This window comes from Nuphar pumila, chromosome 1 (genome assembly GCF_984573655.1).
Source record: "Nuphar pumila chromosome 1, dmNupPumi1.hap1.1, whole genome shotgun sequence".
Classification (NCBI taxonomy): Eukaryota; Viridiplantae; Streptophyta; class Magnoliopsida; order Nymphaeales; family Nymphaeaceae; genus Nuphar; species Nuphar pumila.
The window spans coordinates 165,276,428-165,291,189 of record NC_143249.1 but is presented as its reverse complement, the minus strand read 5'-3'; the positions used below and the strand labels follow the sequence as shown (position 1 = coordinate 165,291,189).

Here is a 14,762-nt window from a genome sequence, read left to right as displayed (position 1 = left end):
TTGTATCAGAGAAGGCGAGAACGACAATGGTATATATTTATTATATTAATAAACATTGTAATATACAAGTTTTCATAAATATTATAATTCTTAATTATTAATCCATACTGTAATCATTATTTTGTAGGAGTCATACAAGCAACAGATGGTAGAGCGATATGGCAATGACTCCACTCAGCATCCGCCTTTTGATCCTGCAGCTTGGGTGACTGCAACAGGTGAACCCAAAAAGGGTCATCTGTTCAGGTTTGAGAGTAATATAAACACCTCACCAGTCGTTATCTCCTCCAGCCACGGCTCTCAGAGTTCTTCCGTCAGCATCAACTCTAAGTATCTGACTGACCCGCCTAATTCTTGGGATGGTGTCCGCCAGCTTGTTAAGGACACAATGCATGACTATTTATATAAAGCAATTTCCGATGTTGTCTGTAATAAGTTGTGTAGTTTTTTTCGGGATAGGAAAACTTCGTGTGCAAGTGCCTGTCAGGTATGAAAGGTTCATGTCATTTGTTTCATGTCGTTAGATTTCAAGCTAGTATATGCATTATTTCATCACATACAAGCATGATTTCATCACTATGGAAGTTTTTGACTGCCTTATAACACATATGCATGATTTCATCACTATTAAAGTTTTTTTACTACATTAGAACACATATAAGTTTGATTTCATCACTATGATAGTTTCTTCACTACCTTAGAACACATATATGCATGATTGAATCACTATGAGATTTTTTTGACAACCTTAGAACACATATTTGCATGATTGAATCACTATGATTTTTTTTCTCTCAGCCTTAGAACACATATCTGAATTCCGTTAATATCCTTCACTTTATTTCTAGCTAGTCTATGTGTAATTCACTCATGTTACTTTGATTGCCTTAGATTATATGCATTGCATATAATATATTTCATTATATTTTGTTTATCAATACTAACCTTTTTTTCTATTGTAGGATGTTGGAGATAATCAGCGTAGAGGAGTTGATGGAGGCATAGATGAAGGGGCAAATCGAGACAATGAAGAAGATGATTCACAGAATCTTGGCGATGATTAGATTCATGTGTTGAATTTGTTGTACCTTCTTGTTGTTTCAAAAGAAACTCTTTGTAAATGTTCACTTGTAAATAATTAAAACTTGACGAGGATTATAGTGGATCGATAAATTGTTGTAGGTGCTTTGTATATGTATTTTTTATGTGTACTTTTTTTTTATACATAGGATATATAAATTGTATCACGAGAAATTTTTTCTTGATATTTATATTTTAAACAAAATTTTTTTAATTTTTTTATTATTTGCGATGGATTAGCAATGGATATTATCTGTTGCTAATTAGTATCGGCCTCTAATTTTGCGACGGATTAGGGACAGATATTTATCCGTTGCAAAAGTGAATTGGTCGATGTTTTGCAACAAATTTTAATACGTCGCTACAATAATGATGGAATTAGCGACGGATTCATATCTGTCGCAAAACCAAATCTTTGCAGATTAACGACGGCCTTGCGATGAATCATGTCATTCATTAATTCATTGCAAATTAGTGATGGAACTAGCGATATAAAGAAATAAAAAGCAATAATTTATATTGCATTTAAATTTTACAATAAAAACTCAAGCTTGCTTATTAAAATAGTTTGTTCCAAAGGATTCTTTCTAGTAATCAAACAATGTTATATATATGTGAATTCAAATCAAGTAGAAACCACCTGTAACGTTAAAAACCAAAACCATCCATTTATCATCCATACCAAAGATGTCCACAACTATCAATTAAAATGACTGCCAAGGAGTGAAATATTAAACATTTTTAACACCTAAGCTTTTATCGTTAACTCTTTTAACAATGGTAATATGTTTGAACAGAAGGCCAAAGAAGCCATATTTAGTGATTTAGTGCACACCATCTCTATCATGTAGAACTCGTTTTGTTTGATACATATATAAGTAGAATTTAAATATGGATACATATTTGGTACTAAGGACTGTATGTACAATTTAATTGGGGAATCATAGGTGTCAATTATGTCCACGCAATTTATAAAACTCGAGATTTTTCTTTGGCAATTAAAATGAATAAATAATAAACTTTATATGCATTTATGACATGAGTATAATTTCTTAGTTTTCTTGAAATTCTTGATTTTCTTGATTTCGAATTATTATGAAATTAAGTCTCAAGTTATGATGAATATTGCAAGAATAATTATAAAATTTAAAATATATGGACTAAACAAAAAAGTAAATGATTTGTATATGTTTAGATTATGGATATTGAACTTGGATCTACATCCTAGAATTCGGGTCCAATATGAATTTAGACCTTAAATTAAGTAGTGGATTTAATTAATAGTATTTGGATCCAATCCAATTAAGTTGGATATAATCCATGACATTTTGATCTAATTAGGTATGGATTTGATTGAATATAGCTCAGGATATTTGGATCCAATCTCATTGGATTGGATCCATGGGGTGAGATGCTCTGAACAATGTTATTATTGTTTTGACAAAAAATTTGGCCGATCGGTTTCTCACCTATTAAATTAGAGTCAATTTTGATGTTTCTCATTTTGATGGCATCAAAATTGACTATCTACATGCTCAAATTGGTATTGATTTGAGCATTTTATCGACCAAAATTTATGCTTAATTATAGGTTAAAATTTAATGTTTTTCAACATCGACTAAATTTTCTTGTTGCTCCATGTGTGTATGATTAAATCTAAGACTACCAAGATGATCTACATTTTAAGAGCTATCAAATCGACTAATTAAATGTCAAATTTTTTTGAGTCTTTGGGTTTGTAGGCCTCTCAGAAAGTTAGCATATCACTGGAGCTCAAACCAGGATAAGAAGTTCTCACTTTTCTTCTCTAACTTAATTAATTTTAAAATTTAATGAATTAGGACCCATAATTTATTTTTTTATTTTATTAATAAAGGAGATTAATAGATATTAATATCATATATTAGAGATGAGACTCTTTCCTAAGCCCATCTATAAATAAAGGCCTTATGAGGAAGATTAACAAGGTTAGTTCTCCCTCCCTCTCCCATTCTCATTATAATTCTCTAATCTTTCTCTCTACCATCTTCTTCTTCATTCTTTCTTCTTCTTAGACTTTTTTCAGCATCCATTGAAGCTCCTTTAAGGTTTGAAGATGGAAAATGAAGGTTGTTCTAAGTTAGAGAACCCGATTACGGTAGGTACATCAATCGCGTAGGCATAGATTTTTTCAGACATATGAAATATGAGTGGAAATTTTTTTAAATTTGAACCAATGAGGATCAGATCTTGAAACACCTCTCTAAGATTGTTTTTTAATCTGTAAAAGACATTTGTATGGATCTATGTTACCATAGAATAAAAAAGAAAAATAATTTTTAAAGTAAGAAGGTTTTTGAGCTTTTAATGTGAAAAAAAAAATTGGGAAAGCTTGTTTCCTGTTATATGCTAGATTTTATTTATTTCAGCATATTTAAGATGTTAATATTAGGTTATATTGATGAAATATAAGCTTTATAAGTTTTAAAAATTCAATATATGCTTGAATCCTTGTTCTTGTATGCGAAAAACTTTTTGAAGAAGGTTTTAGCAAAACGTCTTTTGGGTTTTGATGTTTTTGATAAAGAAAGTTGATCTAAGCATATAGTGTATATTATTTCATGTTTAGCATGATTAAATAGTATATTATTGCATAAATAAACCATATTTTAATGATTGTTTAGGGTTTCTTATGATTCTTGCATAGATGAAATCATATTTGAGGTATTATAAGAAGGTTTTGTGATTCTTGAATGATATATGTTATTGTTTTAGCAAGATTAACATGAATCTGATCAAATATGTGTTATGTGATGATATAACAATGTTTAGAGCATCAAAAATTGTGGTTGTATAGATTTTTACTTTGAATTTTGTTCTTGTTTAATGGATCCTGCATGAGTTTGAATCATGGTTTTTTTGTTCTCATTTTTTATCCTAACTTATTTCAGAAAAAAAATGATATCTCCATGAAAACGAAGCCAATAAATAAAAATAAGAATACTGGAGTGTTCTATACATCTAGGGCTTGAATTTAGAATCTTGTTTTGTTCTATTTAAATCGGTTTTAAGGATGAAACATCCATTGAAATAGAACATAGGTTTTCTGCCTTATCTGTAGGATTGTTCCGACCAATGGTTTTGATGGTTCTAAAAACTCAAACAAAAATGATCAAAATAAATTAAAAAAAAATATGGGTGAAAAGTAACATGTATAAAAAAATCTTGTAAAAATAAATTTATCAAAAGAGTTTTATGTAGGTCTGGAAAAATTCCTCAAACTGGGGTAAATTTTTGTAGTTGACAGGATATGTCTTATTTTCTGTAGGTCTAGAGAAATTCCTTAAACTGGGATGAATTTTTTCAGTTGACAGAATATGTCTCGTATTTTTCCTGGACAGGATTTAGTCCTAGAATGTTTATGATTTTATTACAATGATTTTTTTTATTCTGTTTCTTAGACTGTGTTCTTGAGATATGTGGGTAGTCCTAATAAAATTGGGAGAGTGTAATTCGGTTCTTGTGATTTTAGTGAGTTTTCTAAAATTAGGTTAACAGGGATTCGAATTTACATATTATGACATGTATGAATGCTTAATTGTATTTTACATTATACAGCATGGTTATGGATGTTTATCTTAAAATTTGAGGTGATATGCATGCAAACTAAATGTATTACATGTTATTTTTTTTTATTTATAATCATTCATATAACATGCATGTTAATGAATATTATATGTCATAAGGCATGATCAATGTAATTTAAATTGTTATACATATTGTTACTTGTTTAAGCATGATCATGAATTATGTATGGTTGCAGCCTTTATGTATGTGTATGGGCTTATGACATGGTGATAATGATGTGCGATATGAGAATGTGTATAGCTCGGCTGTGAGTCTGGGTTCAATGAAACCTATGAGTGCATGTGGTGCATTAGAGACAGAAAATATATTCATGCACATAATTGCCTCATGGAGGTTGGGCTCACAGTATAAAATGTGGGTGTTTGAATGGGTCAAAATAGACTTGCTTATAGAATCTTCAGTGGGGAGATTGGCCTTGTGAATCCGGGTGTGATGGTATGAGCACATGTAATTTAATTTATGAGACTAATTATTAAATAACACCCATGACCCATTCAGACCAGGTCCTTTGGACTAGGGCCCACTTTGGAGAGAGTGAGGGTACACATGACCAATTGACTGTTGTTTAGTTTTTTGAGGGCAATGGCAACTCCCTGGTCCCCAGTCTCTAGTCGTAGGGGGGCTGGACTACCAAGTGTCCTAGGTGGTATATCCAAAATCTCTGTAGAGTAAGAATCAATTTCGTATTGGATCATTGAGAGTTTCTCTTGGTCACAGACTGCTCCAATAAAACCTCGGTATAAGGTTGTATATTTTTAATTTAATAAGATTAATAAAATACATGGCATAATATACCCCTCATTGGATTGGTTAAATCGAAGTTAGGAACTCAGGAGTGTACCTTCAGAAGGGAGGAAAAGTGAAACATAAGAAATTAGAATGGAATTATTGAAATATTTTAGTTTGTGCATAAATTATTATTTCATTGACATGATGCAGTGTAGTACGTTTATCCTGTAATATGAATGCAAGCATAATTAGTTGTGTAAATGTGAATTATGTTTAATTCTAATATATAATGATGCATGATTTAGATGTTATATGAATGCTTATTTCTGTAATTGAAATATTTGTGTTCACGTGTTTTGGTGATTGCTTATTGACGTTGTAGACTTATACCTCTACTTATAATATTTCAGGTAATGAGTAGATTGAATGGTGATGACAGTAGGCTCGGGGTGATGCCAAGAGGGTCATAGTTCTTTAAGGCTTTTTGAGAAGACTTGATACTTATTTATTTGGTTATTTGATTTGTTAAGTCTTGTAAAATCTAATAATGGTTGAGACTAGTATGTAATTTATTTTAATACAAACTATAGTTTGATTGAGTTATTCTAGTCTTATGTGTGTATGTTGTATCTATAACCCACCCAAGGCTTGAACCGTATTTAAAAATAGTTTTGGTTGTATTTTTTGAAAATTGTGTAAAGGGATTTAAAAAAAAAACAATTTCCCTAAAATTTTAGTTTAAAAAATTGGGACGTTACACAATTTGAACTCATATATGTGTTCAACATGGTATTTTTGTAAGGGATCACACCCTGATTACTATTTTTTAAATAAAAAATATGATTTTTAGGTCATAAATTGTTGGTACATTATTATGCCATCGGTTTTCGAAGCTCTCCAAAAACCTGCTTATATGTTACAAACACGTGATCTAAAACCTGATATATATACTAAACCAACCATGTATATCGCATTTGTCAGGATTGATTACTAAAAAACTGAATATAAAAGAAAAAAATTAATGTTTTCTATTAAACTATATGCACAAATGATTAGCAAACATGTTCCCTTTAAATATACATCCTACAAAAGTGCCTCTATAGTTAACAATTGTTAACCTTTTCTTTTCTCTTCTAGTATCATTCTTTAGGCAAGGGAGCCCTAGATAAGTACTTGTGTAAAACCCAAGAATTTTTGACGATTAAAATGAATAAATGTTGGAGTATTGATGTGATTGTAACTATAATTGTGCATTCTTGATTTTCTTGATCTTTTTTAAATTCTGATTTCTTGATATTTTTCATTTCCTTGAGTTTCTCGATTTTCTTGATTTTTTTTATTTTCTTGATTTTGATTAATTATGAATTTTTGTCTCAAGCTATGAATAATATTTCAAGAATAATAATAAAAAGATAAATTATAAAGACTTTATGAGTTTGGTGTGATTTGGATCTTGAACTTCAGTTCTGGATCCAAAATCACTATTTGGATCCAAGTTGGATATGGGGTGCAGTTCAGTTTGGATCCAATTTAAAATATTATTTGGATCCAATGGATATATTTTGGACCCTCATAGGGGATGTCTAATGTGGACCCCCATTTAAATTATCCTCTAGTTTTAAATTCATAAAAAAATAATTAAATAAAAATAAAAAGAGGATAAATAAGATTTTTAAATTAAATATTTTTAAAACAATAAATAAAGGGGATGTCCCACACCTCTAGAAGAGTCCACACAAGTTGTATGGGCTGGAATTAGTTGTTGAAAAGTCAAACCTAATTATCTCACTAAAATAAAATTTGGAAAAAAAATCAATATTTTTAAAGAGTTAGGAGTCTAGAAGTTAGGGTTTTCTCTAGAATGGACTTCTATCCCCCTCCACATGATCTTGGAGAGGGAGGGTCCAGATTAAATAAGCCTAGGGTTGGGAAGGGGATATAAATATCCCCCCCTCCCACACGCCCCTCACATCTTTTAAGAAAAATTTTATTTTCTCTCTCTTCTTCTTTTTCTCCTTTGTAGTTTTTGGTTTTTCTCTCCTCCAAAATGTCTAGGAGGTATGGAGAAGACTAGTGCAGCCATTAAACCTGCACTTACCTTGTTGGTGGTGGTGGAGTAGAAGTCAGATTATCTGATTTCCTCATTCTACCCTAAAGATCTATCAATTCAACGTAAGATTTACGTAGTAGATGCTCTTTACGTACATGAATCATGCATGTCTAGATTATTTTAGTTTTCAGCAACATATGATAATGTTTTGATCTGTTCTACATGTTATCTTAGTTGAACAAATCATTTCTTGGGTTTGAAAAAGATAAATAATAAGTTTTCCATAGAAACGATTTTGAACAACATGCATAATTAGGGTTTCGTTGTTATTTCATATTAGATTCAATCATAACATGATTTTTTATGGTGTTATTCATGAGTTAATTCATATTATGTCAGATCCAATCTAAAATAATAAGATTTCAAAGATTTTATGATCTTAAAAAGGGTTTTTACAAAAAAAAATCTGAGAAACCAAAATCTGTGATGTTTGATATATTATTCTCGACCAATTTTGGAAATAAACTGATATCATCTTGAATATCAGTCTATAAAATTAAAATAAAATTATTATGATGATCTACACATCTTGATCTTGAATTTAGAATCTTGTTTCATTCATTTTGAATTCATATTGAAGAAGATACATCCATTTTTATAGAGCCTCAGTTTCTAGCTCTCGTTATAGGATGGTTTTGATCCATCTCTGATAAAATATGTAAACACCTTTGAAAAATGACTTTAAATATTTTATATAAATTTTGGGTGAATCTTCATACATAATAACAGACTGTGTAAAAAAGGTTTTGTCAAAAACATTCCATATAAACTTCAAGAAATACATCAATCTGGTCAAAATCTTGCACATTACAAATTTTGGACCAAAACTCTGTTAGAATAGGGTTTTATAAAAGATTTTTAATTAATTATGTATTTATTATTTTTGAGATCTTTTTATTGAGTTATATTCTTGATAGGTACAGGTAACCACGGTAAAAATACCATGATTTTATATAAATTTTATTATTCCTGACAAATTTTATAAAAATAGGTCAACAGGGATCCGAGTTTTCCTGAAGACTTATGCTTGTATTTAAGTAGTAATGTGTTAGGAACTTATTATTTTAATATATTTCTTATATGTATTGCATATTATCAGTGTTTATTAACCCTATTGAATAAAAAATATTGTGTTAGACATTTAAGAAGATCTGAATGAAGGTTTATATGAATTGTATATGTAAGACATGTCTCAATTTGTATTGTCTTTTAAATTAATTATTTTGATTGAATCTAAAGGCAAGTACTTTTGTTATATAATTATTTTTAGCATGTTAGTTTGTTAAATCTCTGGATACATGCTTAATGTAATGTATATCTGATATAAATTATGTTTTATATCTCTGGATACATGCTTAGGTTTATAGTGTTAAATATGTTTTAATATTTTTTTTAAATATTTTATAAATTCAGTTTTGAATCATATTAGATCTGATATAAATATTTGCGATAGAGATAAATGTGAGATTGATTTCTTTTAATAAGATAGGATTAAGGTGTAGGGATGCCCTGTTTCTGAAGAAAAAGGCCCCTACATATATTGTGATTGAGATTTATGAAATTATGGTAGTTTAATTATGTTATTTCATGATAAACTGATTATGAGCATGTTGGTAAATGCAAAGCACGTAAAAAATGAATATGTGCATGTTAATTTTGTTGCATATTGGCCATATGTGTGGATGTAGAATGATGTATATATGATATTATTGCATGTTTATTCCTGAATATTTGAAATGTTGTGATACTGCATAAATGAATTGCTAAACTGCATGTTGACATGATTTCTTATTGTAAAAATGCATGTTATGCTTTGAGATGCAGTATTCGAAAATGCATGTTGGATTGATAGAAATCCCCAAGATTGTATGGGCACTTGGTGTGCTTGATGAAATTAAAATAATTTACGGTTCCATAAGAGGGAACAGTGAGATGGCAATGTACTATTCTAAATGGTAGTTGCATTTACTTATGGCATAATTCATAAATATAACCTTGTGATATATTTTCAATTATGAATTTACCAAGGTATGTTGAACCTGAAAGACTAGTTGGGTCTACCTTAGAGAGGGTAAGCGGTATGAACTCTTTGGGCCTTATTTATTTTGAGCCGCGAGAGGCAATTTCTCGATGGTATCCCAACCTAGAGAATTTAGGGAGACCAGAACTGCTACTTTTATCCTATGTGGGCATGTCTCTGGAAAGTTCTGCAGAAGTAAGTGATCATGATCATCATTGGGGCTTCAAGCCTCGCCCCCAGGTAGAATTCTCTCAGAGTAGCTACTACCTCTCACGGTCTGGTTTCATCCTTGGGGGAATACGACTGAGGGGCTACTCGAAAAAATTAAAATACATAGCATAATAAACACCCAAGTAGTCTGGCCGTTTCAGGTTGGTCCTACATCATATTTAGGTAGGCCATGGTAATTAAGTGAAACATAAATTGCTTGCTTACTTTACTTTACTATATTTTATTCTTGATCTAAAAATTTTATGGATTTTTGCTCTTTGATACATATCTTTATCTCATTTGGAATTGATGATATAAATGCTTGAGATTGTTATTTCATACTTGTTTATGAATTATGGATGCATGCATATCTTGTAAAAATCTTGAATCTGCCGTGTTAATAGTTGATGCAGTTCTTTAGTTATTGATGTATATCATGCAAGCTTTATGTATTATATCTTGCATTAGCTGTATGAATTTTAATAAGACTTTTCAAAGTCTCATCCTTTCAAGATAAAATGTTTTTCAGGTAATCTGTGATGGTTGGAGCGAGTGCAAAATGCTGGAGTGGGTTGTGCATGCTGATATTTTCGATGATCTCAATGGCTCCTTGTTTATTTTACATTTGATAATTATTGATTAATTGAATGACTATTTGAATCAAACAATTACTTTAATGGTTCAATATTAAAATGAGATTATTTAATGTTCAATAAATTTTTAATCATGGTATGTGATAGTAGTGATATTTGAAATATAATATGTTCGAGAGATTTAACCAAGAAACTAGTTTATGAAATTGATTTAAAAAATAAATATCTTTTCGCTGTGTTTACACACATAAGTAATAACTTAAGTATTTTGTTATTTTGATGCTTTAATTTCGAACTTTGTTCTACAGAACTATTAAACATTGGTGCATGCATAGGCTAACTCCCTAAAGCTTATTTCGGTTAAGGCAATGCCAATGATGAAATACTTGATTTAATGATTTTTTTTGTATAATGGTTTAATCAGATTCATTGACGATGGTTCCCTACTGGATCTGGTACTAGGAGGCTAAGACGCACTCGCGCTTGCACCTACACATATCGTCTAGTACTTTATATGGTGGTGGGAGTTTTATGAAAATGCTTTTTAAAATAATATTTTTAATCAAAATCAAGTGAAAGCCAGACACAAAAAATATAAAAATCGGCTCGCACGAGTGGTGGAGTCCGAGTCGATTTCAGGAAATGGGAAATACTTCGTATTCAAACACACAATCTAAACTACTCTTTATTGCCAAAAAGAAAAATCAATTAATTAAATAAATTACTAAGAGAGTGTTGCCCAATTCAGAGGGCGTAAACAAATAATTAAATGGCTTATTACAGACCCAATTAATAAATAAATAAAACCCTAATCTAAAAAAAAGAAAAGCAAAAGTGTCTTCAGTGCTTGAATCTTCTTGTCCCCTTGTGTCCCTTGATTGATTGTCTTTTTAGGTTTTCTTATTTCTTTGAGGGTTCTCCAAAGGCTCCCTGAGGGCTTGAAGAGCCTTTTTGAGGGAACCTTTTAGAGACCTCAGAGGGCGCTTTGGGGGTATGAAAAGGGTTCTCCCGCACGTTCAAACTCTTCTCTGCAAAACACAAAACACAAAAACAAAACACACAGCAGAAAAAGAAAGCTATGAGAAATTCAAATATAAATATGAAGAAAAATCACAAGAACATGAACTAAACCAATAACATGAACTAACTTGTAACAACCTAATACTAAATGATGAAATAGCAAAACTACCTAACTAGCAATGAAAAAAAACTAAATTGCAACAAGCTAATGACTAACTAATTCAAGAAATCAATAATTCATGAAACTAAAGGAAACTAAAGATCAAGAAAGCACTCAGCTGAACATGACAAACTACTTAAATTACTCTAATCTAATATCACACATTAATAACAATTGACAAAAACTAAGCACGAAGAATTACTATTAAACTATGCTTCTCGACTAATCCGAATCAAGTAAAGCTATTTATTAAACTAAATGTAAGATAAAAAAAATAACTAATGCATGACACATACTAGAGGATGCTATACAAATTGTTAAAACACAAATTAAACTAATTAAGCTAACCAATGTACAACAATGACTAACCTAAACTAAAGAAATTCTGTTAACAGTCAAAAGCAATGACTCGGCTGATATAAAAACTAACTAACAGGCAGTTCTAATGAGAACGTGTAACAAAAAAAATCACAACTAAAGCTAACAACGTTTATTGAAAACAGTTAATAAAAGAAAGATGCACACGTTGCTGCACTAATTGACAAAACAGAAGACATGATGCTGAAAACGTTGCTCTTTTTTTTCTATCTAACCTAACCAGATGGACTATACTAACGTGGATGACATGCTTATTGAGGCTAATTGAATTAAATAACCATTAATCTACAGCAATACTCAGCAAGAAGATACTAAAATAAGCAAGCTACCCTATTCTCAAGGGAAACGACATTTAAGAAGACTCGGCTCCTATATACTAATTGTCATTCATGCAAAACAAAAATTCAAACCAACAAGATTTTGGGCTGACATCAAATGACTTGCAGCAAATCAAAACTAACTAAATTACTGTACCAAGGCTTGATATTAAACTATCTTATGGTGAATTTAAAACAGCAAGACCATTATTAATAACTAGCTATTAAAAAAAAGCATATGGTTGTTCGCTATAAAAAAAAAAGAAAACGCATGATGTTTGACCAACTTCTAATTTAAGCTGAACACTAAACTAATTAAATCAATTAAACTAACTCAATAACCTATCACGAATCTGATTTAACACCAACTAACTACCTGACATTGAAAATAATTAGCAAACTCCTTGGCGTCAAAACCGAGTAAAAAAAAACTATAAGACTATCAAAGAAAACAGCACAAAGTTTTTTTTTTCTTTTTACTTTCTTTTCTTTTTTTTTCGTTTTCAGATGATAAGCTAATATAGTATACAGATCTAAATCAAATATGCAGATCATGACAAAGAAAATCAAATGATGCTATGCTTCATATCATGCAAACTAAACTACGGTGAGAGAGGCGGAGAAAGAGGCAAACCATGATTTGCTTCTAATGGAAAGATTGGGAAGAAGAGGGTGGTGATTGCAGCTGCGTGAACACGATCACGGCGAAGAAGAAGAGGCTGCCGATGAAGAGAGGATCTGAAGCTTGATGAAAGGAGGGAGAAGAAGAATAAGAGGAGATGGAGAAATCGGCTTTCAGAGGGAGAAGGCAAGGGAGAGAGAGAAGTGGGAGGCAAGATGGAGGGGGCATATTTCCCTAGGCTGGAAAAACGTCTTTCCCTTCTCAACATGACTATCTATACTGTAGTATTAGGTTAAAATACATTTTTCAAAACAAGCCTGATAATTTTTCAATAATTTTCAAAAAGGGTCTTTTGAAAAATGTGTTTCATAAAACACACATTCCTAAACTAATTACCACCCAATTGATTAAAACCTAATATAATTAAACTTAAGAAAATCCTGAACTAATGCAAAAATGCTAAAAACGCAGAGAAAAGCTTCGAACTATGCAATTTTTTGATAAAATTTAATGTGATGCAGTTTCTCAAAACTAACGATAAAAATGGGTTTTTAAAGCGATTTTAACATGAATCATGCATAAATAATGATTAATAAAATGTGAATATTATACATGATCATACGGTTGGAACGAGTTCGTTGATGAGACCATTGTATTATTATATTTTAGAAAAAAATAAAATTAATATTTTATAAACTCGATTTTTTTTTTTGGGTTAAAATCTGCCAGGCTGTTACAGTTGGTATTAGAGCTTGGGATCGAAAATCATCAGTTCACAACCGCCCAGCAATCCGACATCTCATTGTAAGTATGTTTCAATAAATACCCAGTGTTTACATAAAGAAATATTTATCTTTGTGGATATTATGAGAACTATATAAAAGGAATAATGTTTAAGATTATTGTTTTGCACAGTAGCTAAGTTGTATTTAATATATTGTAGATGGCTCATCGTGGAAATGCACCCAACGAGACCGACACCGGTGACGAATGGCAAATGCAGAGTGGTTTTGTTATGAACACCCTCCAAAATATCGGCCAAGCCATTCATGCACTAGCAGAAAATCAGAACCGTCTCATTCTGGCTGTGCAGGTCATCCATCAGAACCCAAACCCAAGACCTGTGACCTATGAGAAGTTCTTGAAATTGGAACCACGGAGATTTATGGGAAAAGTTGATCCTGAAGCTGTGGAAAACTAGATCGAGGAGATCAAGCAAGCTTTCTGAGTTCTACTTGTTTTTTATGATAGACAAACCGATTTCAGCACCTTCGAATTGAAGAGTGATGCCAGAAAGTGGTGGGACACTACTCGCACCATACAATTTGCATGAATGATTGATATCATGTGGAAGACCTTTCGAGGAGTGTTTTTAGAGACCTACTTCCCTCAGCATGCTAAGATTAGGAAGCAGCAGGAGTTCCTGAAACTTAAGCAGGACAGTATGAGTTCGGTAGACTACACTACCAATTTCAAGAGTCTGAAGAGGTACTGCCCCACACTTTTTAGAGATGATGAGGCAAGGGAAACAGAGTTCGTTAGAGGATTGATGGACAGACTCAGGCCTCGGGTCATGACCAACATGCCAGTGACATTGGCACATGCGATCAAGGTTGCCATGACCTTGTCAACAGAGTGGGAAAGGAGAAAGAAGGAACCATCCAAGCAGCAGTAGCCTGCGAGGACCGATAATCATCGTAGGTCGTTTTCGCTAGGAGGGAAGAAATTCGTTCCTCTTGTCTGATTCCCTCGTTAGTGGTAGTAGAGTAGAAGTCAGATTATCTGATTCTCTCGTTCTATCCTAAAGATCTATCAATTCACATGTAAGATTTTCGTAGTTGATGCTCCTTACGTACATGAAGCATGCATGTCTAGATTATTTTAGTTTCCAGCAGC

The 14,762-nt window shown here is 31.6% G+C and overlaps 1 protein-coding gene across 1 annotated transcript in view; it reads left to right on the top strand.

The window, feature by feature from the left end:
• LOC149851194 (uncharacterized) overlaps nt 1–14,067 on the top strand; it is a 46,185-nt gene extending 32,118 nt beyond the window's left edge. The window contains exons 7-8 of the mRNA XM_090007931.1: nt 13,596–13,670; nt 13,810–14,067. Coding sequence (XP_089864057.1) covers nt 13,596–13,670; nt 13,810–14,067 — 333 coding nt within the window. The remainder of the gene's footprint in view (nt 1–13,595; nt 13,671–13,809) is intronic.
• The last annotated feature ends 695 nt before the right edge of the window (nt 14,068–14,762 follow it).